The sequence below is a fragment of the Rattus norvegicus genome, chromosome 2, assembly GCF_036323735.1.
Source record: "Rattus norvegicus strain BN/NHsdMcwi chromosome 2, GRCr8, whole genome shotgun sequence".
Classification (NCBI taxonomy): domain Eukaryota; kingdom Metazoa; phylum Chordata; class Mammalia; order Rodentia; family Muridae; genus Rattus; species Rattus norvegicus.
The window spans coordinates 224123169-224150734 of NC_086020.1; the positions used below are offsets into that span (position 1 = coordinate 224123169).

The 27566-nt window shown below is 46.4% G+C and overlaps 1 protein-coding gene and 1 pseudogene across 4 annotated transcripts in view; one reads left to right on the forward strand and one right to left on the reverse strand.

Moving 5' to 3' along the window:
• Nucleotides 1-10399, reverse strand: part of Npnt (nephronectin) — a 68377-nt gene extending 57978 nt beyond the window's left edge. Inside the window, exons 1-2 of one of the 4 annotated variants that reach the window (XM_039103852.2) lie at nucleotides 10063-10399; nucleotides 8168-8268 (exon numbers count right to left, since the gene is read on the reverse strand). In XM_039103852.2, the coding sequence (XP_038959780.1) occupies nucleotides 8168-8268; nucleotides 10063-10133 (172 nt within the window). In that variant the 5' untranslated portion in view covers nucleotides 10134-10399. The remainder of the gene's footprint in view (nucleotides 1-8167; nucleotides 8269-10062) is intronic. The other 3 variants (XM_039103854.2, XM_039103855.2, NM_001402176.1) reach the window with 3 other exon arrangements.
• Meak7-ps1 (MTOR associated protein, eak-7 homolog, pseudogene 1) lies at nucleotides 10132-16686 on the forward strand (annotated as a pseudogene).
• The last annotated feature ends 10880 nt before the right edge of the window (nucleotides 16687-27566 follow it).

Genomic DNA, 27566 nt, shown 5'->3' on the forward strand with positions numbered 1-27566 from the left:
CTGTAGCTTTAGAAGCGTCTTGAACAGTGCTTTCGGTCTTTTTGTCACACTGTGTCCCCAGACAGATTCCACTCCCTGATCTACATCACCGATCCAGTACACCAGCACTCACCACAGGCACACTGGATTACGGCCGAAGTTGAAAGATAGTAGGCTCGATTCTTGAAAGAGAATGTGAATCCTTCTTACGGGTAGAGAGAGGCTCTATGCTCATAAAACTAAACTATATAAATGGCTGCAAACCAGGAGGAGATTTTGGCCAATGGACAAATTTCAGTCCATGCTGCTGCCAACGGTCAAAAGTCACTGGCCTAAGGAGAAACATTAAACTGGGATTAAACTAGGATCAGACTAATGCCAGGCTTCCTTGGAAGAAAGTAGAGAAGAAAAGTCCTAAGAGCAAGCGACAAGCAACAGGTCAGCCTCTGGATCCAGCGTAACCACTGAGAAGCCACTCTCCAGCTGACCGAAGCTAAGAATACATACATGGTTTTCGGACACACACGGAAAACTGCCTACGTACTAGGAGACTGAAACTCAGCATTCCTCAGTGTTATGACCAAGTTATTGTAGAAGCGGCACATGGATCTAGCAGGAGGGGACTGCTTAATTAATTACAGGACAGCCACACAAAGGAATCCTTCGGATCCACAAGAAGGAGGCTTTCCCCATACAGATGATAAGGAAATGGCTTTAAGACGTTCTTCGAAGAGGGCACAGGGCAGTTTATCTACTAGGCTGAATTTGTACAAAGCGGGCAGGTGGTAGGGGAGACAGGGAAGTTACCCAGAATATGAAAACTATGTCTGAAGGCTACATAGGGTCACCTGATAACACTTACGTCTCAGAGGAATGGTTATCTGAGGAAGCGAGTACATTTTCCTTTCTAAATAAATTAAGATTCTTTAAAAAAAAGTGTTGGGAAAGAAGTAAAAGCCTACGTACAACGGAAAGGAAAAGGCACACTCTGTTTTGTAGCTCTTACACTAAAATTGGAACAACACGGGAAAGACTCGTGTGGCCCCGTGCAAGCAGGGCACACACATTTGTTAAGTGTTTTATCGTTTTTGCATCAACAGCACTGATCACCTCAAAGCTTGACTTGAACTGCCCAGAGCACCAGGCACTCAAGGAGGGCATCTGGGGAGAAAAGCACAGCTGCTGTGAACAGAAGAGTCAGTTCCTAAGTAGCAGGCACCACACTGCTCCTTGGTCCCTGTGTGAGAGCTTGTGTTCACCCATCAGCGTGGCACCGGTGTGTGAGGACAGGCTTGGCAGATGACGTTCAAGAGTCTTACGCTGCTTTCCTTTCACTCAGCCTGAGAAGTACTAAAACTTCTCATCTGTAAAGGCCAGAGCCGCCCGAATCCCCTGTAGGAAGGAGCTTGGGAAATCGGTGGCTTTTAATGGTATTACTTCAAAGATCAGTTCTAGTCGGGGAAAGAAGGGAAAGAGGAAAGGCGTTTCTTTAAAACCAAACACTGAAGACTCCACACACTCAAAAACTACCTGTTTAAAAAGGTCAAGATTCTTCAACAACCGCTTTGTGCTTGGAATCTGCATTCCGAGACCACTCGAAGCCACTCAAGAACAAGGCGTTCCTAAATAGCCCTTCCAGGAAGTGGTGGGTGAAAAACCTTTGACGAACCCAGATTCACTTCCTAAGGATTTGAGGGCTCAGGTTTGGTGACATAATTCTAAAATTGCCCCCAGCCTTGTTTTTTATTCCTCCCTTAAAAGCAAACAAAAGAGACTCTGTGACCTAACCTCGTAATTGGGAGAGGAGGGTAATGAGCTCAGGTGGGATATGCTCAGCTCCATGAAGCTGACAGAGGTGCCTGCCAGCAGTCTCTCATATAGCCCAGACAGCACCCCCACCCCAGGTCCCCAGTTATTCCTGGAGTCCTCGTGATTGAACAGTCGTAAACTGTTATATTTGTAAGATATAATCCACGCTCGGCAAAGTTCTTTCATTTGTTAGCTACCAGTGGAAAGGTGTTTGCTAGGAGCAATGTGGGCATTGGGTTCTGTGTGGGCATTATGAGTTTGTGCACTGTGTAAAGTTTACCCTTGTGTCATTCAAACGGTGATTTCTCTGCCCTCATATCTTGTTTTTTTTTTTTTTTTTGGTTCTTTTTTTCGGAGCTGGGGACTGAACCCAGGGCCTTGCGTTTCCTAGGCAAGCGCTCTACCACTGAGCTAAATCCCCAACCTCTTCATATCTTGTTTTAATCCGGGCATGGCATTGGGATGTGTATACCAAGAATCTCCTGCCTCAAGTTTATGCAAACAGTTTTCTTACCATTTATTCTCTGCCTTGTCAATAAATGCTGACCGTCCAATGGCTGGGCAGAAGAGAGAATAGGGCAGGATGTCCGCTAGTGGGAGTGAGAAGGGCAGATATGCTGGGAAGAAAGAGGATTTGGAGTCATGGAAGGAGGGTCCGAAGATCCAGATTAATAATAACATTCAAGTATCATGGGATGGGGCTGGGAGGGAGCCAGATTGGCACAGAAGGTAAGGATGGATCATTTAACTGCTCGCTATGGAGGTACAGTTTTAAATAAATCTTGGTTTCTCTGTGCAGTTATTGGTGACTGACATAGGGTAAATAAATACAGCCACTGATTAATTCACTGTTTACATTTATATTAAGAATGATCCTTTAACGGCTCTGGGTGGCATGGGCAGGAAATATGCGGATGGCTCCCATGTCCACAGGGCTGTGAGGGGAATAATATGTGTAACTTTCCAAAGATGGCTTTTCATTTAAGGACCGCGAAGTGCTGCTTGGTGGCAGCGTACTTGCCCAGCCCGTGCAAGACCCAGGGTTTTATCCTCAGGGCTGAAAAGAAGAATTTTCTAATTTCTAAGTTTCTAATTTACTCCTAACTATCTTAAAGAGGGTGTCCGAAACCTAAATTACCAAAGACACAGTTTATGGAAATGTAGGAATGAGGACAGCAAGTCAATGACCTGTGGAAGGATCAAAAAAAAAAACTAATAAATCATATTCTTCTGCCAAGACTCAGTTTCTGAGCAAAGACCTAAGAAAGTAGCAATCACAAAATTTAAGCATCTCCGTTACTGTCTCACAATCCTGTGTCTTCATCAAACGGCCTCTTAGCTGGAATGCGGAAACAGTCCAGTACTGTGCTGCTCAATCTTCCCTGTACCCACAACCACTGACCAGCAACACATCCCCTAACTCCGATAATTAGAAAACCTCTAACGGCTTCAGCTTTGCTATTCCATGGTGGGTGCCTTCTTTATTAACCTTAAGAAGTCTTCGCGTGAGCTCCCTGTGACTAGAGACATGCCAGGGGGATGGAGTCTAGAACTAACGGCAGTCTGTCTGTCTGTGGGTGCAGGTGTTTCGTCTCTCCCAACTCGCCAGTGGAAACACAGTAAGGAATCCGCATTGCTCTGCTCTTAAGGATAAAGGATACAAAACCACTTTAATCCACGTCATTGCCTTTAGTTCCCTGACAGCTGAGGACTCTGAACCTGGAATGAGCTGCACTTTGAACCTTCCTTTGCATCTTTAGAAAGCATACTCGAGAAAAAAAATACTACGCTCATAAAATGAAGAAATTGAAGCGCTTAGTACCAGACACTGTGTTCTTTCTCATCATAGAAATTCTCTGGTGGAGTTTACAGGAAGTCTTCCTTGGAGATCTGCTAATGGCTAAGCAGGTACAAAAGTGGGGGTTTGAGCTCAAGGCCCCAACGTATCTAGTGCGTTTACTTGTGTGTACTGCATGATGAGCCTTTAAAGTGAGATATAAAAACCCAAGAAACCTCAACTACAGAAGTCGCTACTTGGCAGAAGGAGAGAAAAAGTTGACATAATTAATATGAAATGTGCTTTTGAAAGGATGGGGAAGCTAAAGTACAGGAAATCATAAGCGAGAGTCAAATACGTTGTGACAGTAACTGAGAGACCAAGTTCTGTGCCCTGTAAACATATAGCCACCAATACATAGGTGACCGCAAGAGAATTTCATTGGATAAGAATGAGCCCGTAAATATTCAATGCATTTGAAGCCCAAGACAAGTAGAAAATCAAATGTGTAATTTTCAATGTGGAAGAGATCTATTTATGAGCCAAGAACACACACACAAAAAAAAGGAGTCAAAGAAGAGAAAGACGCCAAAGATCTAACCCAAAAATGAACTATGAAAACACAACCTGCCTATTTCTGGAAACTGCTGTGCCTTTTCAGCATGGCAGGAATGCTAGGATTGGACTCCGGGTGGCACAGGGAGGGGATATGAGGACAGACCCCATGCCCACTGGGCTGTTCCTCTACTCTGTCCTTCAATAGTCCTGGAGAGGAAGATAGCCAGTCCCTGTGTCAACTGTGGTTTTGTGGCTAATGGTAGGAAGCCAGACAGGAGGTCAGACAATTCCATGCCCCTGCAATGTGAATCTCTTCAAACAAGTTCAGGAAAGGAGAGCAAGCAGGACATGCGGAATGTTTTGTGTAGAGCATGGGACTCAGGTGACGGTTGGGTCAAAACATGTCACAAACGTTCAACCGAGGGGAGTAGACACTCACTGAAGGGCCTCTGCACAAAGGCCATAAAATCCAGTAGACAACATAATGTGGGTACCACTTTCCCCCACTAACACGTCCACCTAGAGATAAGCTGAAAGGCTCTGTGTAACAACACAGGTAGTTACGGTTAGCGTAAGCCTTTTGAAAGAAAATTCCAAAGTGAGATAATCAGAGGAGAGCCAAGGCACCTTCGATAAGGAAGTAACGTGGAAAAAGAACACTTAGATTAGTTAGAGGGTCAGAGAGTCCAAAACATTTTTCACCCCAGAGTGTTTTAGAACGAGGTCAGAAATCACAGAGGTTAACTGACAACCAGACTTATTTCAACCGAATTTTTAATGTAAAGGTTGTAAAGGCGTGTGAGACAGTCAGAGCTGTTCAGACACTGCATTCGTCCCACAGTCCTCTTCCTGGTGCTGCTCTGCCCCATCCAGCTGACCTCTTGCCCTCACATTCCTCTCCCTCAGATCAAAACAAAGGAAGGCAGACTCAGCAGCCGACAGGAGACATTTGGACCATCTAAGATTTGGCAAAAGAAAAACAAACAGAAGAACACTTCTACCCCTGGGTTCATCTTCAGAGTCTCACCATCTTTACTGCTAATGGCTGAGGCTGCTTTTCAATGTAAAGGGCCTTCATTTCACTGAACCAGGGGAACTTGGTTAAACGTCTTTTCATCTGGCCAGTACAAGTGTGGATTTTTCCTGATGGAAGAACACAGAATCTGATAGCGTGTGTGTGTGTGTGTGTGTGTGTGTGTGTGTGTGTGTGTGTGTGTGTATACATATACATATATACCTTTCCCTTGCCCTCCGGTGCTGTAGTCACCATTGACCATGACCAAGTGGAACTGTAGCATTTGCTCAGGCCAGGAACAATTCCTGGTGCTTTACAAACGATACCTCATTTTAGCGTTCTGTGTTGTGAAGGTACGTGAGACTTCAGAATGATTTCAGAGATAAAGAAAATGAGGCGGAAGCACAGGGAACGAGTGAACTGCTCAGCCTGGGTGACACAGTCAAGAGGGCCAAACTGGAATTTAAAACCAGGCTGTCTAGAATCGGAGTCTATGCTGGCCTCAGATATGCTGGCTCCCCAACTTCGTCACACCTCAGATGACCCATGACACGTGCAAGACAGTCTAACACACACTCAACGTGGCCACTTCTGTCTTCCGTTTCTATGTTACACTTTCCTCACGTTCTCGGGAACAACAAAGAGGGGAAGGGGCAGACTGAATGCCGCCACTTTGCATTCTTGTAGGAACGAAATGACGATTTGAAGCTGACAGTGTCCCCAGTCTGTTAGGAAAGGCGTGGGAGACAGAAGAGTCTAGGAGATCTCTCAGATGATCACACTTCAGAATACGCTGCGACTTTAAAGGGCCTCTGTGCTTGTTCAGATGCAGATTTGCCAAGCCAGTGCGTACTTGAGAAACTTTAATTACTTCATACAGAAAAATAGAGCAGCTCCTAGTGTGGCTTGGGGAATTCCACAACAGGACGTCTCGAGAGCCCATGGGGTTTTTACCCTAGAATTATTTCGACACACCTGGCATCGAACCTACATTCTCCTAATCTCTGCCTCCAGGGCAGGGGCGAAGGCATCACCCACTGCTGCTAGGGCATTCTGCCGGGGCACGCCTCCTTGACCTGGGTAGGGCTGGGCGACAGCATGGACCTCGAGGTCCTTCAGAGTTAGAGTAGCCCGTCTCCCGAAAGCTATAGCAGAGACGGAGGCCAATGAGCTTCTTCCTGCAAGGAGGTTGACATGCTTTCATCTGGGATGCATTGTTTCCCTGTTGGGCCAAGAGAGATGCTCCTTCCTCTCCACCTTCTGGCAATTCAGCCTGGTGACTCAGCAGCCTTTATACCTGCGAGCCTCTGACTGCCAATCCTTCTAACACTGCCGTGCGTTTGGCAGAAAGCTACTTCCTACCCGGGTGCCAGTCCTGTCTTGGACCATCTTCCCTCGGAAACAATGCTAAACTGACTAACCAGTGAGAGCCAGTGACACTGCCTGGTCTTTCCCTGTGCTAGAAACTAGAAACTCCATCTCTCTTAAGCGGGAAGCAAAGATCTGAATGAGCCCAGGGCCAGTGCTCACAAGTAATAAGAAGTCAATCACTAGTTCTCTTCTCTGCCTATTCTCAACCAAAGACAACAGCCTGAATGTCCACTAGTCAACCTGTGGCAATCACCCTCCTTCCTCAGCCAGGTCGAACATCGGTGGATTATGGATAGCAGCTGAGGGGACTCTTTACCTTTTTGATTCCCCTCAGTCAGCCAGTCCATCCGTAGGCCAGGCTCCTCCATTGCCCTCTGGCTTTTACAATCATCCTTCTCTGTGACACTTCATGATTGACAAGGTGGAAGTCCCACCGGAGACCCCACCTCAGTCCCCCATCATCTCAACAGATGCTATGCTCAACAGATGTCTTAGAAAGCCACTTGATGGTTTAGGTGGGATGTGCCTCTTTTTGGAGGGTGAAGGGAAAACAGGAAGGCCAGGATAAATTTTTGAGATCCAGATCTAAGTAAAAATCTGAGAAATGTGCTAAATCCCTCAAATTTTTGTTGATGACTAGGAATTTTATCATTAAAGTATCTATTCTGATTGCGAATAAAGTAGAAATCAGTGCTCTGATTTGGCGCCTGCTATATGTATGATTTTGATCAATTATGGAATTTATAAATGTTTTCCAGATGTTTCCTAACTTCTCTTCATAAGACTTGAAGGGGCTGGAGAGATGGATCAATGGTTAAGAGTGCTGACTGCACTTCCAGAGGTCATGAGTTCAATTCCCAGCAATCACAAGGTGGCTCACAACCATCTGTAATGTGATCTGTTGCCCTCTTCTGGCACAAAGGTGTAAATGTAGATGGAGTGCTCATACTACAAATTTTGAGAGAGAGGGAGAGAGAAAGAGAGAAAGAGAGAGAGAGAGAGAGAGAGAGCGAGCTCTTGAAAATGGCAGATGGCCACCTTACACAACAGCGCTGGTGGAGGGTTTTCAAGGACTCTTAAGTTCCCGGTTTATTTAGTGTAAATATTGTCTAGACTCACTATCTCATCGTCATCTCAGAGCTTGGAGCAAAGGAAGGGAACTGAAAACAAAAGTTTAAGTGGGCAGACCGAGGCTGGAGAGATGGAGAGATGACTCGATGGTTAAGAGCACTGACTGCTCTTCCAGAGGACCTGGGTTCAATTCCTGGCACCCACACGCTGGCTCACAGCCATCGGTAACTCCAGTTTCAGGGGATCTTCCAGCACCAGGTACTCAAGTGGTGCACATGCATGCAGTCAAAACAACCGTACACATAAAACAATAAAATACGTCGGACAACACAGTAAGAGGCTCTCTGGAAAGGCAAAGCCAGCACTACAACACAGGCGCCTCTACTTGGAAAGGAATAAAGGTGTGGGTCAGATCTGCACAGCTAAGACTTGTTCAGTAATGGCAGGCTCTCCAAAGTAAAGTCTAGAACCATGGCAAAAAGACACACCCCATACCCCTGTAAACCCCCCGCCCCCGCCCCCGCTCCCGCCCCCGCCTCCGCCCCCGCCCCCACCGTGGAACAGGAGCCTCCAGCCCTGATACTCACGTTGACACTGTCCCCAGGACTGGCGAGCCCAGCCCCAGCAGCAGTCAATCCTGCCACCATAGCGACATAGGCCAATGGAAGATACTATTTGCCTGGGCCACCTATCAAACAAACAAAATATTTAAAATAAATAAAGACACTTGAGATTTAAAATAATTTCTTCTTTGTTTTATTTAGGAAAAAAAAACAATTCTTAAGCCACACCCAGCAATTTTCTACAAACTCTTTACTGCCTGCAGGAATTTGAGGAAAAGACACCTTCTCAGTAATAGTTCTACAGTGATCTAACTTCTAATTGCAAAATTAAATGTACACACACCCAGCCCACAGGAGGAGGGAGAAGAAACCGTGTTGGCTGCAACCAAGAAACCTCAGGGCACTGATGGTTTCTGAAAACTTGGAATAAAACAGATTAGCCAGCCTCACAGCTGCTGGGGGTGGGGCGGGGTGGGGGGCAGTTTTGATTAATGCACCCGAATGTGGAAGCACGCTGAATAACAACAGATCTGTCAAAGCCGAAAGAATTCTTGCTTCGTATAAAGGGCAGATAAAGAAATGGGCAAGAAAAGGAGATTTATTGAAGAATCAAATGCAACCAAGCTCTTTCTATACAACTGCCCTCTCCCACCCACTGCAGCCGCACGGAAGCCTGAAACCAAACCGTGGAGAGTGTATCAAGTGTCCTCGTGTTTTACAAGCCGTCTGCATCAGCAATTTACACTATTTCCCTCTCCAGTGTGAAATATACCCAAAGAGACTGCAAGTTTAAGATGCACATTTATGCGCCGGTTCACACTTAACACCTGTGACTGTTATCCTGTTTAGATTCACACCCACCGGACTTTCTGGACCCAAAACCGAACTGTTTTGGACGCCTTTAAAAGCTATTACAAGTGCGTGTGTGCTTCTTTGCAAATGCGTGTGCCCCACTGCAAATCCAAATGTGGGCCAAGAATTGCTTTTGGAAAATAAAAGGCTTAGCCTCTGGCTGCTTTCCACTTTTCTTTAAACTCTTTATCTTTTCTATTCATCTTCGCTTTACCCTCAGGCTTGAAGTACAAAACAACCCCAACTTCTATTTCCTCCGACCAGGTGGTGAACCCGAAGCGGTGCCTTTTGCTTCTGCGCGCTCTGTGGCTTTTCCTCTGGTCCCCTCCAGGGGACAGGAAAGCCAATCAATCCTGGAATTGATTCGTTCCAAGATTGCAGGTAAAACAGGTGTGGCATCTTCAAGCCAGCACTGGGATAAGCTCTGAGGGATGGGGACAGGGCTGGGTGGTGGTGTAAGCCAGCAGGACGCCTGTCCAACTGAGGCTTTCAGTGGGGACTGAGGGGAGGGACCCTCGTGCAGAGCTCATGATCTCTAGGGAAATTGCGCGGCGGGCTGCCTTTGGGGGGTGGGGGGGGGACAAGCTGAGTGACAGTAGAGGTTGCTGGGACCTGTCAGAGCATGCAGCAGTCAGGCCCCGCCAGGTCTGAGAGTGGTGCTGCGTGGTACACACACACACACTCAAGGAGAGAGACAGAGAGAGAGACAGAGAGACAGAGAGACGGACGGACACACGAAGCGCCTCCTTCCAGTACTCATGTTGAGCTTCTGTACCCACACGCCCCCAGAAACCAAACGGGGAGCCCTCAGGTGCCATTTGTTCCCGAGACGGTCCTCGCCGCCACCCTTTGTCGAACAGCCAGGTCACCTGCAAGTTTCCCCTCCGGACACAGTCCACCCTGATCACTGGCTTCGGGCTATAGGGACGCTCTACGCATCACCTATGCCCCGGTGCCTGCTCGCGTTCAGCACACACGGGGCACGAGCCTCTCTCTCCCCAGTCTCGAGCCGGGCTGAGCGACTCAGGTCCCTGCGGGAAGAGGAGGGCGCCCGGGACCCGCCTTACCTCCCGTCGAAGTCGGCAGCCACCTGCAGGTAGAGCGAGGACGCTAGCACCGCCACTAGGAGCACAGCCATGCCGGCCGACCAGGACGCCAGGGCGCTGGGGGGGGTTGCGGGAAGCTGCGCGTCCCGGGATCTCTCGGCCGCCTTCGGCGCGGCACCCGCGGCTGCTGGGACGCACTGGGCGCGGCGCGCAGCCGGGCAAGTCTGCGGCTGGCTGGCAGAGCCCCTCCGGCTCCCTCCAGGCAAGGGGAGGCGCTGCGGCGGGAGCCGCGCCGCCCGCGGGGAGGGGCGAGGCGGGAGGGACGCGCCGCGCCGCCCGCCGCCCTCCCTGCCCCGCCGCCCTGGTGCCCTGGGCGCGCGCTGGGGCTCGCCCCTCCCCGGGCCCCCAGGGCAGGGGCGGCTCAGGGGCGGGGATGCGGCGCGCAGGCAGCCTCTGCCACGAGTGGCGCTTGCCCCCAACTGAAGAAAAGTTGCGAGCAGAGCAAGGGAGAGGGAGTGCCGGGTGACCTGCCTGAAAGGGTGAGCCCAACCGCCACAGGCGCCTTCTGCGGGGTAGACAGGTGCCCCCCCCCCACACACACACACACAGAGGCAGGCTACAGTGGAGAACCCAACTTTTCCTGCACCTACAAGGGAGAGGTTCCTGAGCAGATTAATGGAGGCAGACCCAGATTGCTTCTCCTATGGAGCTGAAATAGCCCGTGAGCCTTTGAACTGAAAAAAAAAAGGGGGGGGGGTCGGCTCTCAGATTGGATTCTGAAGAAGAAATGTGGAAAACTGTGCAGCTCCACTCCGTGCACCCTGTGGGTAGGACAGGTGCCCCACCCCGGGGGAAGGGGAGTCAGTCACCACTTAGAACGCCTGTGTAGCTGGTCTTGAGGGGACCTCTTTGGAATCATTTGAAGTAGTTATTGTGCTATGGTTGCGGAGTAAAAAGCATTATACCAAAGGACTGAAAATACGCGATTTTCATAAAATATACGTTCAAACTTAAATCCTTCCTGTTCTTAAACCATACCCTCAATGGCTGGCTATCCTGTCCTCTCTTCTCAGTCTATGGTCTCCTGGTCTGGCACCCTCTAGGCATGGCCACGCATTAAAGACATTGTCTGTATAACCAAATCTCACTTCCTGGCTCAAAAATCCCCCGAAAAGCCAAACATGAATACTATTTAAAACTCTTATCTTCCCTTTGCCCCCCTGTATGAGACTTCTCTCTTACAGCACACTTTGTTTATCTATGTCTTCTTTCTGCCTACTATAAACTCTCCAAGAAGAGCTATCTTTGTTCAGCGCCTACCACATTTGCCTGGCACACAGTAGGTGCTTAGAAATGTTTGTCGATAGTATTTGCTACCATACATTCAAATGTCACCCCAACCTCGTCTTTTTTGAGGTTTCTGCTACTTCAAATTGTTAATGAGAAGTTCTGGGCCAGTTTGGTTACACTATCCTGATTTATCAGTATGTGTAAAAACAGGAGTTTTCTGCAAGAAAAGGAAAAATAATGGTTCTTTGATTTCCAAGTTGTTTCCGTTAGCAAAACAAGTTTCTATTTTAATCTCAGAAAATTATCCCGGCCAGTTCAGGCTTGGGACATTGTTTTAGGCAAACAGCTTGGTGTTATCTATTTCAGACGCTTCTAACAAAGTCCAGAAAAATGTTAAGAGTCAAAATATTTTTTTTTCTGCAGAAAAGTCAAATGTTTGTCAATGTAATGTAGGCTTGCTTCCGGACCCCACTGGCTACTCTGGACCCCACTGGCTACTCCTTGGTGGCCTGCATTGATTATTGGCTCCTGTCAGGTTACTGAAGGAGCTCCATCTGCACAGTGGATATTTGAGTTAACCTACAGGCTAAAGAATAAATACACAAGAGGGAAAAAGAGTGACAGGAGGAAATAAGATAGCGTCTGCACGCTTCTCTGATATGGGTAGTTTTTTTTTGGTCAAGATAACCCTCCATCGTCCTTCACTTAAATAATCTCCACTTATACATTTTGGACTCATGGTTACATATTTTTTGCTTGTCTTCTATTATATGGACTTCTGTAATATTACACTTCTCCAAGAGCGGCTCTTGGTGAATTACTTTGTAATTGCCTCTCTGCCAACAGGAAGTGCTTCCTGGGTGCTCAGCACACTGATTGGCACAAGGCTTAACTAGGTCCGTGGGGTTGGACTGGCAGGCTACTGCCTGGTGCGCATTAGCTCCTGCCTTGAGGAAGTGGTTATTGCATCAGGGTCTTGTATCACGGTTTGAGGACACCATAGAGGATTTCCATGGTGTATCAGGTCATTGTGTTAAAATTAACGAGCACCGGTGATTGCGTTGTGCCAGGAAATATTTGAGAGCCCCAAAAATGCTATCAAGGAACCGATTCTGATGCAATCACATTAGGGTCTCTTTAATCAGGCTCCACCCTGGACCACACCACTATCTCTGATGCAGGAGAATGGGAGTCTCCGAGCCCAGTTTCAGGCAAGCATTTGTAGAGGCAAGAAGAGGGTGTCTAACCTGGCACGCATCTGACTGGGCGACCATTATGGCCTTTAACATAATTGACTGGTGCTGGGAGCCAAACCATAAACTTAACTTCTGTTTTCCTCCTGGTTGGTGGTTGTTAGGAAGTGAAGTGTCAGGGGCAGACTTGTAACCTGGGGGTGCAGATTTGTTGGGGTATAACCTGGAAGCTGGTGCTGCTCGCAGGTTTTGGGGGGTGGGGGTAACCTGGAAACCGGTGTTAGGCACAGGTCTTGTTGAGGGGTAGCCTGGAAACGGGTGCTAGGAAGCAGCCAGTCAGTTAACTTGAGTTCAACCTGAGGTCAGATTTTCTAAGATAAAGTCCAAAAGGTCTCTCCATTGAAAGGGGGAAAAAAAAAAAAAACAATGGGATTCCCGTGTCACTTCACCGTCTCGGTCATTCTTGTTTGTTGAGTATTGGAGATTAAATCCAAGGTTTCATGCATATTTCAGCCTTCAAACGCACTAGCAAGAATGACATCAAATGTTCTGCTTTGAGCACTTAACCTGCAGGGCAAACCTTTGGTTAGATTTCCCGACACTCCTTACAGGGAGCAATCCCAGCTTCCTCACGTACACATAGATATCTGCCGTTGGTGGCCCAGTGATAGAAAAGACTGATGAGAATCAAATATCTAACTTTCAACCTCCTGAAATCCATTATTTAGTCCTTTTATCCCAACAAATATTCATCACAGAGTCTACGAACAGTCATTTCTGGGTACAAAGATTTCAGCTGGAGACAAGATCAAGTTTGCCCTGAGAGAGTTTATAGCCCAGTGAAGGAGCAGGGAAGGGGTTCAGTGAAGAGAGCAGGAGGGTGGAGGGTCTATGGAGGGGAAGGGGATGGCATTTGAAATGTAAATACATAAAATATCCAATAAAAATAAAATAAAATGCTTACTTACCCCTCTTACTCTTTATTCTTCTCTGTTCTTGTCTCCTTCCCACTTCCCACCATGTGCCTTTCCTCTCCTACTCTCCTCTCATTAAACCTCTCCGTGTGGAAAAAAAATTAAAAGAAAAAAATAGCCTTGTCAAGGAGGCTCTATCCCCAGCGATGGCCACCAGACCATACCACAGCATGTGGAGGCTGAAGCTGACCAACAGGGCACCTGGGAGTTGCAGGAGCATTTCCAGGGAGCACTTCCTGTCCCACCTGCTGAAAGGGAGCCGTGAGGAGAAGAGCCTTAAGGTTATGAAAATGATCTCAGCTGCAGAGGCTCCTACAAAGACCAGAGATGTCCAGGAGTTCACAGAGGACCTTGTGACCTCTGTGGTACACGTGCTGACCCACCAGCATGAGCTTCGAGGCTGAACCTGGAGGAAATCCATGATAGTTGATGGTTGCCTAGCTGCTCTCGGAGATGAAGTTTCAAGATGGCCACAAGTTTCTGGGCCCTCAGCGCCCAGACCAGGTCTGCGATCAAGCCACGATCAAGAAATGGGTGTTCCAAGTCTCTTGCCTGGGCATGTTTCTGAGTATTGTCATTCACAGGGGCCTATGCCTCCTGGGCTCATCCTTTGACTTTTCCACGCTGGTCCCTGAGTGCCACATGGACCAAGAGGCGGGGTGTGTTGGAGAGCATTCTGGATGTGCTGTCCGTCATCTACTTCAGCTCCCACCTGGCCGTAGAGCATCAGCACAGCTGCCGACTGCTGTTCGCTCAGCTCCACTGGCGAGCGTCTCCCAGCTGTGCTAGGGTCCCAGCCTGATTGTCCTTGAGAACAGGGATGGCTATGTCTTTGGTGGTTTTGCCTCCTGCTCTTGAGAAGTTAAGCCTCAGTTCCAAGGGGACAACAAATGTTTCCTGCTCTCCACACCCTGCCTCAGACTGGCCATGTACATGCACACAAGCTACTATAACCACTTCTGTACTTGAATTACAGACGGCAGACCATGCCCAACGGATTGGGCGTGGGTGGGCAGCACCATTTCTTTGGGCTTTGGGTGGCTGCCGACTTTGGGAAAGGACACAGCAAGGCTAAGCCCACATGTACCGCCTACAACAGGTCACGGCTCTCTGCCCAGGAGGACTTCCAGTTTCATTAAGATGAAGGTGTGGAGACTTGGCAACCTCTTAAAGACCCATCAGGGCAAGAACAGGAAGAGCACCCTGGACTCAAATCCTGACACCCATAGCCTGTTGGGGATCAGTGGACAGGCTCGGGACATTGAGAAACTGCAGGAAGTCCCCAAGGATGAGGACTGAAACTCCTGGACAGAGCTTCTGGGAGCAGCGGCTGGGACTCCCCAATGCAGACTCATCCCTGCTGGGTGAGCAGAGAGAGCTCTTCTTACCCTTGGTCCTCACTCCTGCTTAGCCTTAACACAGCCATATGGTTGCACCCAGGCCATCGGGGACATACTTAATCAGAACACAGCGATGCCAAGAAAGACCCCTCTGAAGCCGTAATTGATGGGTGTTGCCCCTCAGGGCCCCTGAGCACAGGTTAGAACCTTGGTCTTAAACTTTGTTTTTTGGGCTGGGGAGATGGCTCAGCGGTTAAGAGCACTGACTGCTCTTCCAGAGGTCCTGAGTTCAATTCCCAGCAACCACATGGTGGCTCACAACCATCTGTAATGAGATCTGATGCCTTCTTCTGGTGTGTCTGAAGAGAGTGACAATGTACTCACATAAAAGAAAGAAAAAAAGGAAGGAAGAGAGAAAGAAAGAAAGAAAGAAAGAAAGACAGAAAGAAAGAAAGAAAGAGAGAGAGAGAGAGAGAGAGAGAAAGCAAGCAAGCTGAGCAAGTGTTGGAAAGCAAGCCAGTAAGCAGCATTTCTCTACTATGTCCTTTAAACAAATTTTTTTTGCTTTTTGTCTTCTGTCTTTTGTCCATGGTATTCAAAGACAAAGAGGCTTGAAACCTGCTGGGACTGGTGGTTGGTTGTTGGGGCACACATCCTTGCCTTGTGAGGAGGCACCATGCTTGGCCTTTGCTCTGGGGTCCCTGTAAGTGTCCCCGATGGCCATCATGAGTGGAAAGACACGGGGTGCTTAGCTGAACATCTTGGTACTTTGTGAGAACATCCACACTCCCCCAGCATGGAATTTCTGGGTTTGTAGCTGAAGATCTGAAGGAAATGTCTCTGGGGCTTCCCATAGGGGTCCCATCTAGCTTTCTCAAAACGTTTAAAGTAAATCTGATGAACAAGTGGGAAAACCCACTATTTACCCAGAAACCAAGACTTTACTGTGCTGCTAACCCAATTATGGAACCTGAGACCTTTGGGGAGACTTGAAACCTGTGTGCTTGTCTAATGTGTGCAGAAGAGGCTGATGTCAGTGGTGGGTGATGTCCAGCCCTGGCTTCTCAGGAGGAGGACGGACCATGGGACAGCATAGGCTCACTTCGGACAGACAGGAGATGACTCAGATGGCCAGGCTGCCCATGTCACTGTGAGTGATGGCTGCCCAGCTCCATCTACCCAGAGGAGCTGTGGGCCTCTGAGACCTCTATGTTTTGTTTGTCTTCTGTTATAAACATCAACCTTTATGGAGCTGGCACAAGTTTGACTTTTGCATATACAGTTTGCCTCAATCAAAAACCAAAAGCCACAGTAAAGTCGGCTATGCACATTTTTCCTGTTCTGCATTTTAGCCTAGGAAGCTCCTGAAATACTCCACATAGCAAACTTGAGCATGACAGGAGGGCTGAGGCCAGACCTACCAACAGAAGTGCCACTTCTATGGGCAGAGGGCTTGGCATATGGTGCTGACAAGGGCTGGGCCAAGTTCGTTTTCATGGTAAGAAGCCAGTTGTCAGTGGGATGTGGGATAGAGATAGAAAACACTAGAATCCCCAGACAAAGCCAGTGTAACGTCACAGAACTGGGTCCCTGTGCCATGAAGTGTCTTTTGTTTTGCTCTGTTTGGGTTGTTGTTATTTTGTTATTTTGCCCCCCACTCCCATCCCCCGAGACAGGATTTGTCTGTATAGCCCTGGCTCTCCTCCAGCAAGCCAACAAGTCAGCCTTCAACTCAGAGATGCGCCTGCCTCTGCCCGCCAAGGGCAGGGATTAAAGCTGTGTACCACCACCCCCTGGCAACTGGCAAGTGATCTTTGTTTTAAATAAAAATGTAGTCATGTCAAAAAAGAGGGGAAAGAGGAAACTCTCTCACTCACCGCCCTCCTTCAACTGGCACCTCATTGAAGGCTTGAGCTTTTGTGGCTTTAAGGAATTCAAAGGGAACAGACAACGGTTTCAGGCCAGATTCATGGATTCCATGGCAACTAGGCTTCCTTAAACCCCCATAAGCCTGGGGTCTAGTTGCTCCCAGGCCATTTCTTTGTGCAGATAACCACAGCTAACAGCGAATCTAGGCCTAGTCTCTCAGCCTCCGTCCATTTCTTCCTTCTACCCACACCTTCCTCTCTCTCGTCTGTATAAAGGCCACCTTGAGGCCGGCAGACACACAAGCTCTTTGGGAGGACAGCACCCTGACTTGCACCGTCCCTTTATTTCCATTAGCTTTTAAGGCATAAAAGTAACGCTTCAATCTCACAGACCCCAAACTTCTAGCATTCCCACTTCCTTTGCTTTTTGCCTATAAAAGTGCTCGGTTCCAAGCTGAACTTTCCTCCGATGCCTTACCAGAAGCAATAATGAACAACAACAACAAAAAAAAAAAAAAATCACACTAACCACCTCATTTTTGTTTTTTAGATATGTACTTGATACATCTGTACCTTGATCTGGTGGGAGACAGAATCAGCTCCTCAGAGCTGTCGTTGGGCCTCCACACATGAACACAAACAATAATAATGGAATTGTTTAAAAACATTGATATCCAAACATGGTAGAAAAACTTTCTCCCACGTACATCTAATCTCAGATATAAGCCTCAAGGCTAAAACACTGAACCCAGGGTGGGCAAATATAGTCTAGTAACATATTGGAAGAAGCCATTTCTTAATTATTTGTTTATTTTATGTATATGAATACACTGCAGTTGTCCTTAGATACATCAGATCCCATTATAGATGGTTGTGGACCACCACGTGGTTGGTAGGAATTGAACTCAGGACCTCTGGAAGAGCAGGCCTAACCACTGAGCCATCTCTCCAGCCCCCAGAAGAAGCTATTTTAAGAAAGTTAATTTCTGTGTCCCACGTGGTCCTTGGTTCACAAACTACCTTCCCTCCTGCATGAGAATTTGACCAATGCTCGCATTCTAGCTCCTTTCCTCTTTCAACCTAAAAAGGTAACACCCATACTGCCCATAAAAATGGCTTCATGGAGAAGTGCATCCAATGAATAGTACACCGTCACATTGGGCACGGCTTACGTGGCTTTTCTGTGCTGACTCCATGGAGGGACCCTGGACATCATGCCTATAATGTTGTCTCAGAGATGCTCCAGACAGGATAAGGTGCTTACGCCCAGGCAGTTACACCTATGTAATATGATGCTTTTCTTTACATTTTGCACCCGAGATCAACTGCTGTGTGAGCTGTATGCTGAAGAGGAGCGCTGGGTGCTCCTGTGCAGGCACAGGGTGGTCCCCACCCTTTATCCTTCAGAGAAGGCAGGTGATAGGTGTGGTCATGATAGTCTCTCGGGCTCAGCTGTTTACTTACCTAAGAAGAACTCCTGAGAACATGATGCAACCCATGGAGCCATGTAACCTCATTAAGGATGGTTATGTTAACTATCTGTAGAACACATATGTATTTGAACAGGATGGAGTCATATCTCAAACTAAAGCAGAAAGACTGTATACCGAAGTCCCGGAAAAGGTTTTATTGATGTTAAAAAAAATGAGGGAATGGGCTTTTATCTTTCTTTTAATTCTGGGATTTGATACAATTAGGGAAAATACATTTTGAAGGCATAAAGCCATTTTCTCTTATTTGACAAATAAGTGACATGTTGTGATAATTATTTAATCTCTCACAGGTTTCCACGGGTTCCCACCCCCACCTTTAATCATTCAGTTCCCAGATAAAAGACGCACAACTCATATTTATAATAAGCCTTTAATGCCCTAGAACCGGCAGATATCTACCCTCTAAGCTATAAGAATCCACTTGCCCTTCAATCACCCTGTTATAACTCGCCATGTTCTATCTGAGCAGCTCTTAACTCCAATTGGCCAGCCCTCAAGGCCATGTTTTCATGACTCACCTAACCCATAGTGTCTTCTCCTCCCCTTTCCTTCTCTCTCTCCTCCTCATGGTCTCTCATCTGACCACAAGCCTGGGAACCCAAACCTTACCTACCTCTCTTCTTCCCCACTATAGGCTGTAGGCATCTTTATTCACCAATCAGGGATAACCTGGGGCGGGTGTTACATAGCATCACTTGAGTCTACCTGCAGGTTCTCTCATCCCTGGGGCATCCAGGCCTTGGGGGTCAGTACTTAGCACTACCATACATAGCAAAAGCCCAAACCTGGATGGTGACACGGTTATGGAACCAGACCAAAGGAGTAGGGGCTTGAGAGGGTGGAGAAAACTTCAACAAGCAAGATGTCTTGATGCGCTTCCAAACAACGGAATTCTATTCCCAGCACACGTGTTTGATGGCTCACAACCACCGCCTCCAACTCCACTGCCAGGGCTCCAGTGACCTCTTATGACCTCTGCAAGAACCTGTGAACACCCAGCGTACACACACACACACACACACACACACACACACTCACACACACACACAGAGACACACATACACATACACAGACACACACACACAGACACACACACAGAGACACACAGACACACGCACAGATACACACTCACACACACACTCACACACACACTCAAACTCACACACACACACATACACACACACATACACATACACAGAGACACACACACAGATACACACTCACACACACACACTCAAACTCACACACACACTCACACACACACAGACACACACATACACAGAGACACACACACAGATACACACACACACTCACACACACACTCAAACTCACACACACACACACAGAGACATACACACACAGATACACACACATAGACACACACACAGATGCATACACACACAGACACACACAGACACACACACAGATGCATACACACACAGACACACACACAGAGACACACAGACACACACAGACACACACACACAGAGACACACACACACATACACATAGACACACACTCACACACACACTCAAACTCACACACACACTCACACACACAGAGACATACACACACAGATACACACACATAGACACACACAGATGCATACACACACAGACACACACAGACACACACACAGATGCATACACACACAGACACACACAGACACACACACAGATGCATACACACACAGACACACACACAGAGACACATAGACACACACAGACACACACACAGACACACACACACATATACATAGACACACACTCACACACACACTCACACACTCACACACACAGAGACACACACATTCACACACACACAGACACACACGCACACTCATACACACACTCACACACACACACACACATTAAAAAGACACTTTAAAATAAAACGAATCTATTATAGTTTGATGTCATGGTACATAGGTGTAATTCTCATGTCTGAGGAAGCTGAGGTCAGAGAACTGCTTGAATTCAATAGAACTCGGGCAACATAATGAGGCCCTGTCTCAAGACAAAAACAAAATTGTGGGAAAATAATATTCTATTAACTACTTAGTTATAAAAATTAGTAATATGAATAAACACATATATAAGCATTAAAATATAATGAAATCATCAAAATTTAATAATCCGAAGTTTTATGTTTGTTTTCTCCTTATAAGCCAAAGCATTACTCTGTTAGCTAATAAACAAATGAGGCATGGTTACTTCAAATTCCAAGTAGTTCTCATCCATTTTCAAAAAATTGCGAGAGGTAATGGAAGGAAGGCTTTATTTGCTGTCCTCTGGATTCTACTTGAATTTAGTTGGAATCATCAAAGTAGCTGGAAACACGGAACAACACATTGTAAAGCAGCTCCCGGAGCTCTAAGATAGTGTTCTACTCCGTTTCATACTCCTCGGCCCCTTTTTGTGTCACAGGTGTTTTTACTCACAAAAAGCAAACAAACATGATTTATCTTGTTTACTTATAAAGAAGGGAAGATTGTTCTATGTTTATAAGATGCGTTTCATATCCCAGAATTAGGCATGGTGATGGCCCTTACCTTCTGCAACACACTATCCTTGGACCTTACCTTCTGCAACACACTATCCTTGGACCTTACCTTCTGCAACACACTATCCTTGGACCTTACCTTCTGCAACACACTATCCTTGGACCTTACCTTCTGTAACGCACTATCCTTGGACCTTACCTTCTGCAACACACTATCCTTGGACCTTACCTTCTGTAACGCACTATCCTTGGACCTTACCTTCTGTAACGCACTATCCTTGGACCCACAGTAAAAAATTCTTTTCACTAAAGCAAAGTTCAGAGCAGACTGGGCAGGTCTCCTGAACAACCTTCTGCAATCTACCGTGAGGGAACATGAGCCTCCTGCAAGTCTCTTGCCTTTGAAACAAACTCTTATGAGAGTTGTCTACATAGTAGCATTTAGAATTACCTGGGAGACAGGCTTCTGGGCGTGCCCCCAGGGGATTGTCTTGATTACGCTAATTAAGGTGGGAAGATCCCCACACCACACCATGGGTGGGTGGTACTATTTCCAGGCCAGGAGCAAGGGAGCTGAGCAGAGGCATGAATTCATGACCTTGGCTTCCTGATTGTGGATGTCGTAAGAACAGTTGCTTCGAGCTCCTACCAACTTGGCTTCACTGACCTGATGGACTGTGCTTTTGAACTTTGAGTCAGAATGAACCCTTTCTCCCCGTGTCATTCTTGTCAGGGTGTTTTATTCCGGCGGAAGGAAAAGAAAGTATGCCACCCTGCTCACTTCATCTTATTTTATCTTGCCCTGTAGATGGAATGATAGACGGATCAGGGATGCATCAGAAATAGCTTTATGTTGGGCCCCAAACTAGCTGAGACTTGACAGAGATGCTAAAGCTGTCAGACCTTGCCAAGCAGAGTTTGTCAAAAGACCAACATGAAAAAAAAAATTAAAAAGACAGTAAATGCTAATAGATGCCAAAGGGAAGGCAGTGCCACGCAGCGCCTGTCACTCTTCTTTACCAAGGAAAACGGAGCATTGGAGAACAGGGAACATGTAAAGTGAGTCATAAATTTTGCAACTCGGTTTTCAACGAAGGAATTGAATTGGAGAGTATGATGGCCCGACTTTCTCTGAGGCGGCATATATCTAAGTTGATAGTGTAATTAACATCGAGCTTAAATGTCGGCAGACTCAGCAGCATGAGCACAAATCTTGGGATGAAGTGTTTCAAGGAAGACGTCATCCGAAAATGCTCCCTTGCTATGGCTGCCCTTACACACGTAGGACTTTTAACATTTAACAGCTTCTGTCTTAGGTGTATCTAATCGAAGCAAGCTTATGATGGTTACTTAAAGGAAACTTATGGATCGTGAGGAGTTAGAGTTGGGAATGGAAGAGTCTTCAGGAACTGGTGTTTCTTTCTCTGGGGCTACACATTCTTGTGCCTGTGTTTTTCTATTGTCTCTACTTCATCCCCATCCAGTCTGCAAACTGGCTGTCCTCATGGCCCTTCAAGGCTCTGCCTCCAGTCACTCTCCTTCTTCTGGGCCTTGGGTTCATGTCTAGTCACATTACAATCCAAAAAGGGACTCCAGCTCTCAAGAGAGAAATACTCAGCCTTGCCTAGTTTTCAGGTGGGTGCCTATCTTTTGCCTGATCAGAGAAGATTGATTTTATTTGGTATTACCATGAGAAGAACTCAAGCCTGAATGTAGGTGAGGAAGGTCTAGAAAAGCAGAGGAGAAACCTAACGTGTACCTAGAGTGCTGTGAGCTGGACACCATGTTTGAGAATATCAGAAAAACATAACGAACACATTCATATACCACGGCACCAGGGAAAACGGACACATTAAGGGGAATATTTGCTGTATTTGTGAACGATTCACCATTAAGTTATTACAGTATTTATTTTATGCAAATGTGTGCCTGAGTGTTTATAAGTCTGTGCCCCACATGAGTTTCTGGTGTCCAAAGAGGCAAGAAAGGGACATCAGATTCTCTGGAGTTACAAGCACTTGTGAGCTGCTGTGTGGAAACTGAGACCTGAGCACAGGTCCTCCTTAAGAGTAGCAAGTGCTGGGGTTGGGGATTTAGCTCAGTGGTAGAGCGCTTGCCTAGGAAGTGCAAGGCCCTGGGTTCGGTCCCCAGCTCCGAAAAAAAGAACCAAAAAAAAAAAAAAAAAAAAAAGAGTAGCAAGTGCTCTTAACTGCTAAGCCATCTCCAGCCCCACTGAGTTTTATGTCCATAAATTTATTTCCATTAATTATGTGACATGCTAGAAATAAAATGTTAGTAGCTTTGGATGTTAAGCAAAGGTTTTCAGGTCAAATGCTGATAAAGTTTTGTATTTAAAAAAATCACTTGGTGTGACAAATTTTTGTAGATAATGCTGTTAGTACTCATGCTGGAAACAAGTGTTAAACCATGGTTTTATTTACTTATTTTAATTTTAATTAGTTTACTTATTTAATTAAGTGGCACTGCTGAGGGGCCCTGTGTCTGTGGAGGTCAGAGGGCAATTTGCAGGAATCTTCCTTCTTTCTACCTTTCAGGTCCCAGGGGTCACCAGGTTTTGGGGCAGGTACCTTTACTCACTTAACCACGTTGTCAGCCCTCAACCCATGATGCCTCTTTACTGTGATGTACCCTAATGGAGGCAATGTGAAAAACCTCAGAACTCTGAGTGGAGAGACCATTTTACATGTTTCCTCTGATACCTTTACATCTGCCTTTGGCATAAACTAGAATGGGCCTAGCTCAGGAAGTTTCTAGAAGCTGGGCCGAGGCATAGGTGTTCAGTTTCAGTTACCTAGGAGGTTGAGGTGGAAGTACTACTTGAGATAGAAAGTTCTAGACCACGCTGGGCAATGTGGTAAAACAAAAAAGCAAAACCAAACCAATCAACCACACGAATGAGAAGAACCCAGTCAGGCGCGGCAGCCCACAACTGTAGGCCTGCACTTCCAGCTCTTGGGAGGTGCGGGTCAGTTCAGGGCCAGTTGGGCTTTATACCAAAACCAAAAGCAACAGAAAGTTCCTAGAGAAGCAGCTCCTGCTGCCACCATTGCCCTGAAGCAGAGCAAACACTGCTCAGTGTGCAGGCCTGTCCAGCCCCAGTTTGGAGGCCTCAGTGGAGTCAAGGAATGTAGGCAGCTGGATTGACTCGCCCATCCCAAGATCACCTCTTCAGGATCAGAATCCATCTCTGGGACAAACAGAGATGACATTCTCTAACTTGAATAAACAAAACTTGAATAAGAAAACCTGGATTTTTTTTTTAAAAAGACGAAAGTCAAATCTTTTTTTTTTTTTACCTTTTCCGATAAACTATAGAATGTGAAATCTTTTAAATATTAAAATGATTGCATCCATTTTATTTTTTTTAAAGATTTATTCATTTATTATATATAAGTACACTGTAGCTGTCTTCAGATACACCAGAAGAGAGAATCGGATCTCTTTACAGATGGTTGTGAGCCACCATGTGGTTGCTGGGAATTGAGCTCATGACCTCTGGAAGAGCAGTCGGGTGCTCTTAACCGCTGAGCCATCTCTCCAGCCCAAAAGATTGCTTTTTTTTTTTTTTTTTTTTTGGTTCTTTTTTTCGGAGCTGGGGTCCGAACCCAGGGCCTTGCGCTTCCTAGGTAAGCGCTCTACCACTGAGCTAAATCCCCGATTGCATCCATTTTAAAAAAAATAAATGGTCGCCTATCACACGGTAGTGGAGAAATAATTTACGTGAGTGTACAGTTGGAAATGTTTTCTGAAAGTTTTAAAACTGGGGTTTTAAAGAACATATCTCCGATAAGGTTTGAAGTTAATCCTACCCATTATTCTGCCTTTGTAGTCTGTTTGGAGGCGTGCGTGATGGATCTGTCTGCCGTCCAGTCAATGCCCCCGTATCACCCTGGAAGCGATTCATGTTTGCATCCTGCACATTTAATGTCCACGGAGTACTTTGCGGCTGTCATCTTCAGCTAAAGAAAATTGTGTCCTGTGCTGCTCTCACAGTTGAAGACGTCTCATTCTATATTCAACCACGATTTCTTATGAAAGATGATTTTCCAGAGGGAGGAACAAAGGATCTGGCTGAACAGTAACGCTAGGCATACACTCCCCTGACCTTTACTTGGAGAGAAGGGAAGGGAATTGGGAACTTGAGCAGAACTTGCAGTTCATTTTCAGAAAAAAACCACACTGCTAATGGTTTGGCATCCCCTGGTTTTCAGGGGAGGGATCTTGGACCCAGTGAGCGAGGTTCAGTAAGTCATCCAGGTCGCTAGCCAAGAAGAAGGAGAGACTGGGCTGTAACTCGGGCTTGCCTCATTTCAAAGCCCTGTGCAGGGTGCCTTGTTCACTGCACCCTGTGCTGTGGTGATTTTACAGACTGTAGATTCATAGAGCAAATGTGTGTCTGTAACACGACTATGGAAATACTTCATCCTGAAGTGTGTATATACTAGCGTGGTGGGGTGATAGAAATGTCCTTATTCTATCAGTACAAAACCGCATTCTCGGTAATACTGGGACAATCCACTTTCTGCTGTAAAGGAGGAGATAATAAACTCCACTAAGGCCTGAGTTAGCGATGCTAACACGGACCCACCGGCACTGGAATGTGATCACGTGACACTATCACGGAGGCGTCTGCGCATCCTCCAACTGACAGGGCTGCAAAGGTCTGCTCAAAGGAACATTGTTTTAGACTTTGGGGCTCTGCAGGCATTCTTACTGGAGAAAGGAGACTCGAGAGTCACAGTTAACCGACTGGGTGAAACCTAAGAGCTAGGGGACGTAGAGATCAGTGCTTAAAGGTGCTTATGGCATAGGAGGATTCCCACTGGAGCAAACTAGTTAGCTAGGGTCACCCTATTAATGAGCCTGAGTTCACCTGGGAGAACCTGTCTCAGTTAATAAGATAGAGAGTAATGAAGAAAGGCTTCCGACACTAACTGGCCCCCACGCTTAGCATGTAACTCTACACGTGTATATACAATACATATGAACACACATATACACAAGTAAACACACACCATACATAGTGGTTTAAATACGTTTGACCCAGGAAGCAGCACTATTAACAGGCATGACCCTGTTGGAGGAAGTGTGTCACTGTGGGGATAGGCTTTGAGGCCCTCCTCCTAGCTGCCTAGAAGCCAGTCTTCTCCTGCGTCCCTTCAGAACAAGATGCAGAACTCTCAGCTCCTTCTCCAGCCCGATGCCTGCCTGGACACTGCCATGCTCCCGCCTTGATGATAATGGACTGAACCTCTGAACCTGTAAGTCAGCCCCAATGAAATGTTGTCATTTATAAGAGTTGCCTTTATCATGTGATTCTTCACAAGAATGGAAACCCTAACTAAGACACCACACATTCATACATGTAAGAACAAACAGAGAGTGCTAAGAATAGACCCAGGAGTGTCTTTGCCTCAGATCAGCTCTCGACTACTGAAAACCAAGGCAAGTTTATGAAGAAAGAGTGGGCAAGAAAGTGGTTTGCTCAGCGCAGTAGAAGGCCTCTGAGTCAGAGGTTAGCATTATCCTCCTGGTCTCTGTCTGAGCCAGGCTCTCGGACCTTCCAGGTACCTTATTTATAAGGGAATTTCCTTAGAGACAAGTGCTATTCACCTTTCATTACAAGGCCAAAACTGGCCCCGAAGATGAGAGAGATACTGACATAGAAGATGTTTTAGAAGTGTTTGCACAAATATTTTTCTTAAATACTAACAAAAGGACATATTTCTAAGGCTAATAAATCCATGATTTTTATATTTGTGTTTTAAAGTGGAGAGGCTAGTCAATTACCTAAGTATTTTCAGTGATCTTATTGTGGTTACTCAATGCATATCCCTAATTGTATTCATGCATAAGTGGGATGGAAAAAATAGGAGAAGGGTTGCATTGGAAAAGCATTGGAAAATTTCTTTATTTGTCTTCAGACAAGGATTTTTTAGTTAGTTAGTTAGGGTTTCACACGGCCCAGGTTGATGTCAGGCTTCCTTGTGTGCTACCTTGAGTTAATTGTGACCTTGAACTTTTGATTCTCCTACCTCTACCTCCAGAGTGCTGGAAGCAAGAACAAGAGTCACCATGTCAGGGGTACGCAGTACTGGAAACTGAACTTAGGGACTCATAGATGCTATGCAAGTACTCTAACTGGGCTGATGTCCTAGACCAGATAGCAATTAAAGATATTTTTAGAGCTATTGAGTACATGTATGCCCAGGGTGTACATGTACCAGTACACAGACCATGGCACATGTGTAAAGGTAAGAGGAGAACGTTGTGTGGTTGGTTCTAGCTTCCCACCTATCTATGTGTTCTGTGGATTGAACTCAGATCATTAGACCCACATAGCATCTTTACCCACGGAACCATCTAGCCCAGCCCAGATAACTGGCTTTTGAAACTCTCCATTTATTCGAATATTTGCTTCAGTAAATCTAAAGTAGGGAATAACAACAAGGTGGCTTTAATGAAGACATCTGTGACAGTATGTGACAGGGTAGGCGCTGGGTTGGAGCTGCAGTGAGTAACTGTTATAGCTCTCCCACTTAGGAACCTTCTCAGTGAAGGTCGTGTAGTAAGACCGTCCTTCAGACAATGCTGCTAATCCCGGTGTGTTTCCCAGTTGTCACTGCCAATCAGGACCAGGACGTCTGTTATTTGAGGTTGCTATTTTTTCCATGCTGTAGTGACAGGTGCCAATGTCTGTTCAGTTCCTAAACCCATGTAGGGGAATCAAGATGCTCAAGATAGGAGAGCTTTAAGGAGAAATGAGAAAGAAATAGTGGATCCCCTGGGATAACTCATCCCTAGGATGCTAGACTAGAATGTTCTGAATGAGGTTTATAGCCT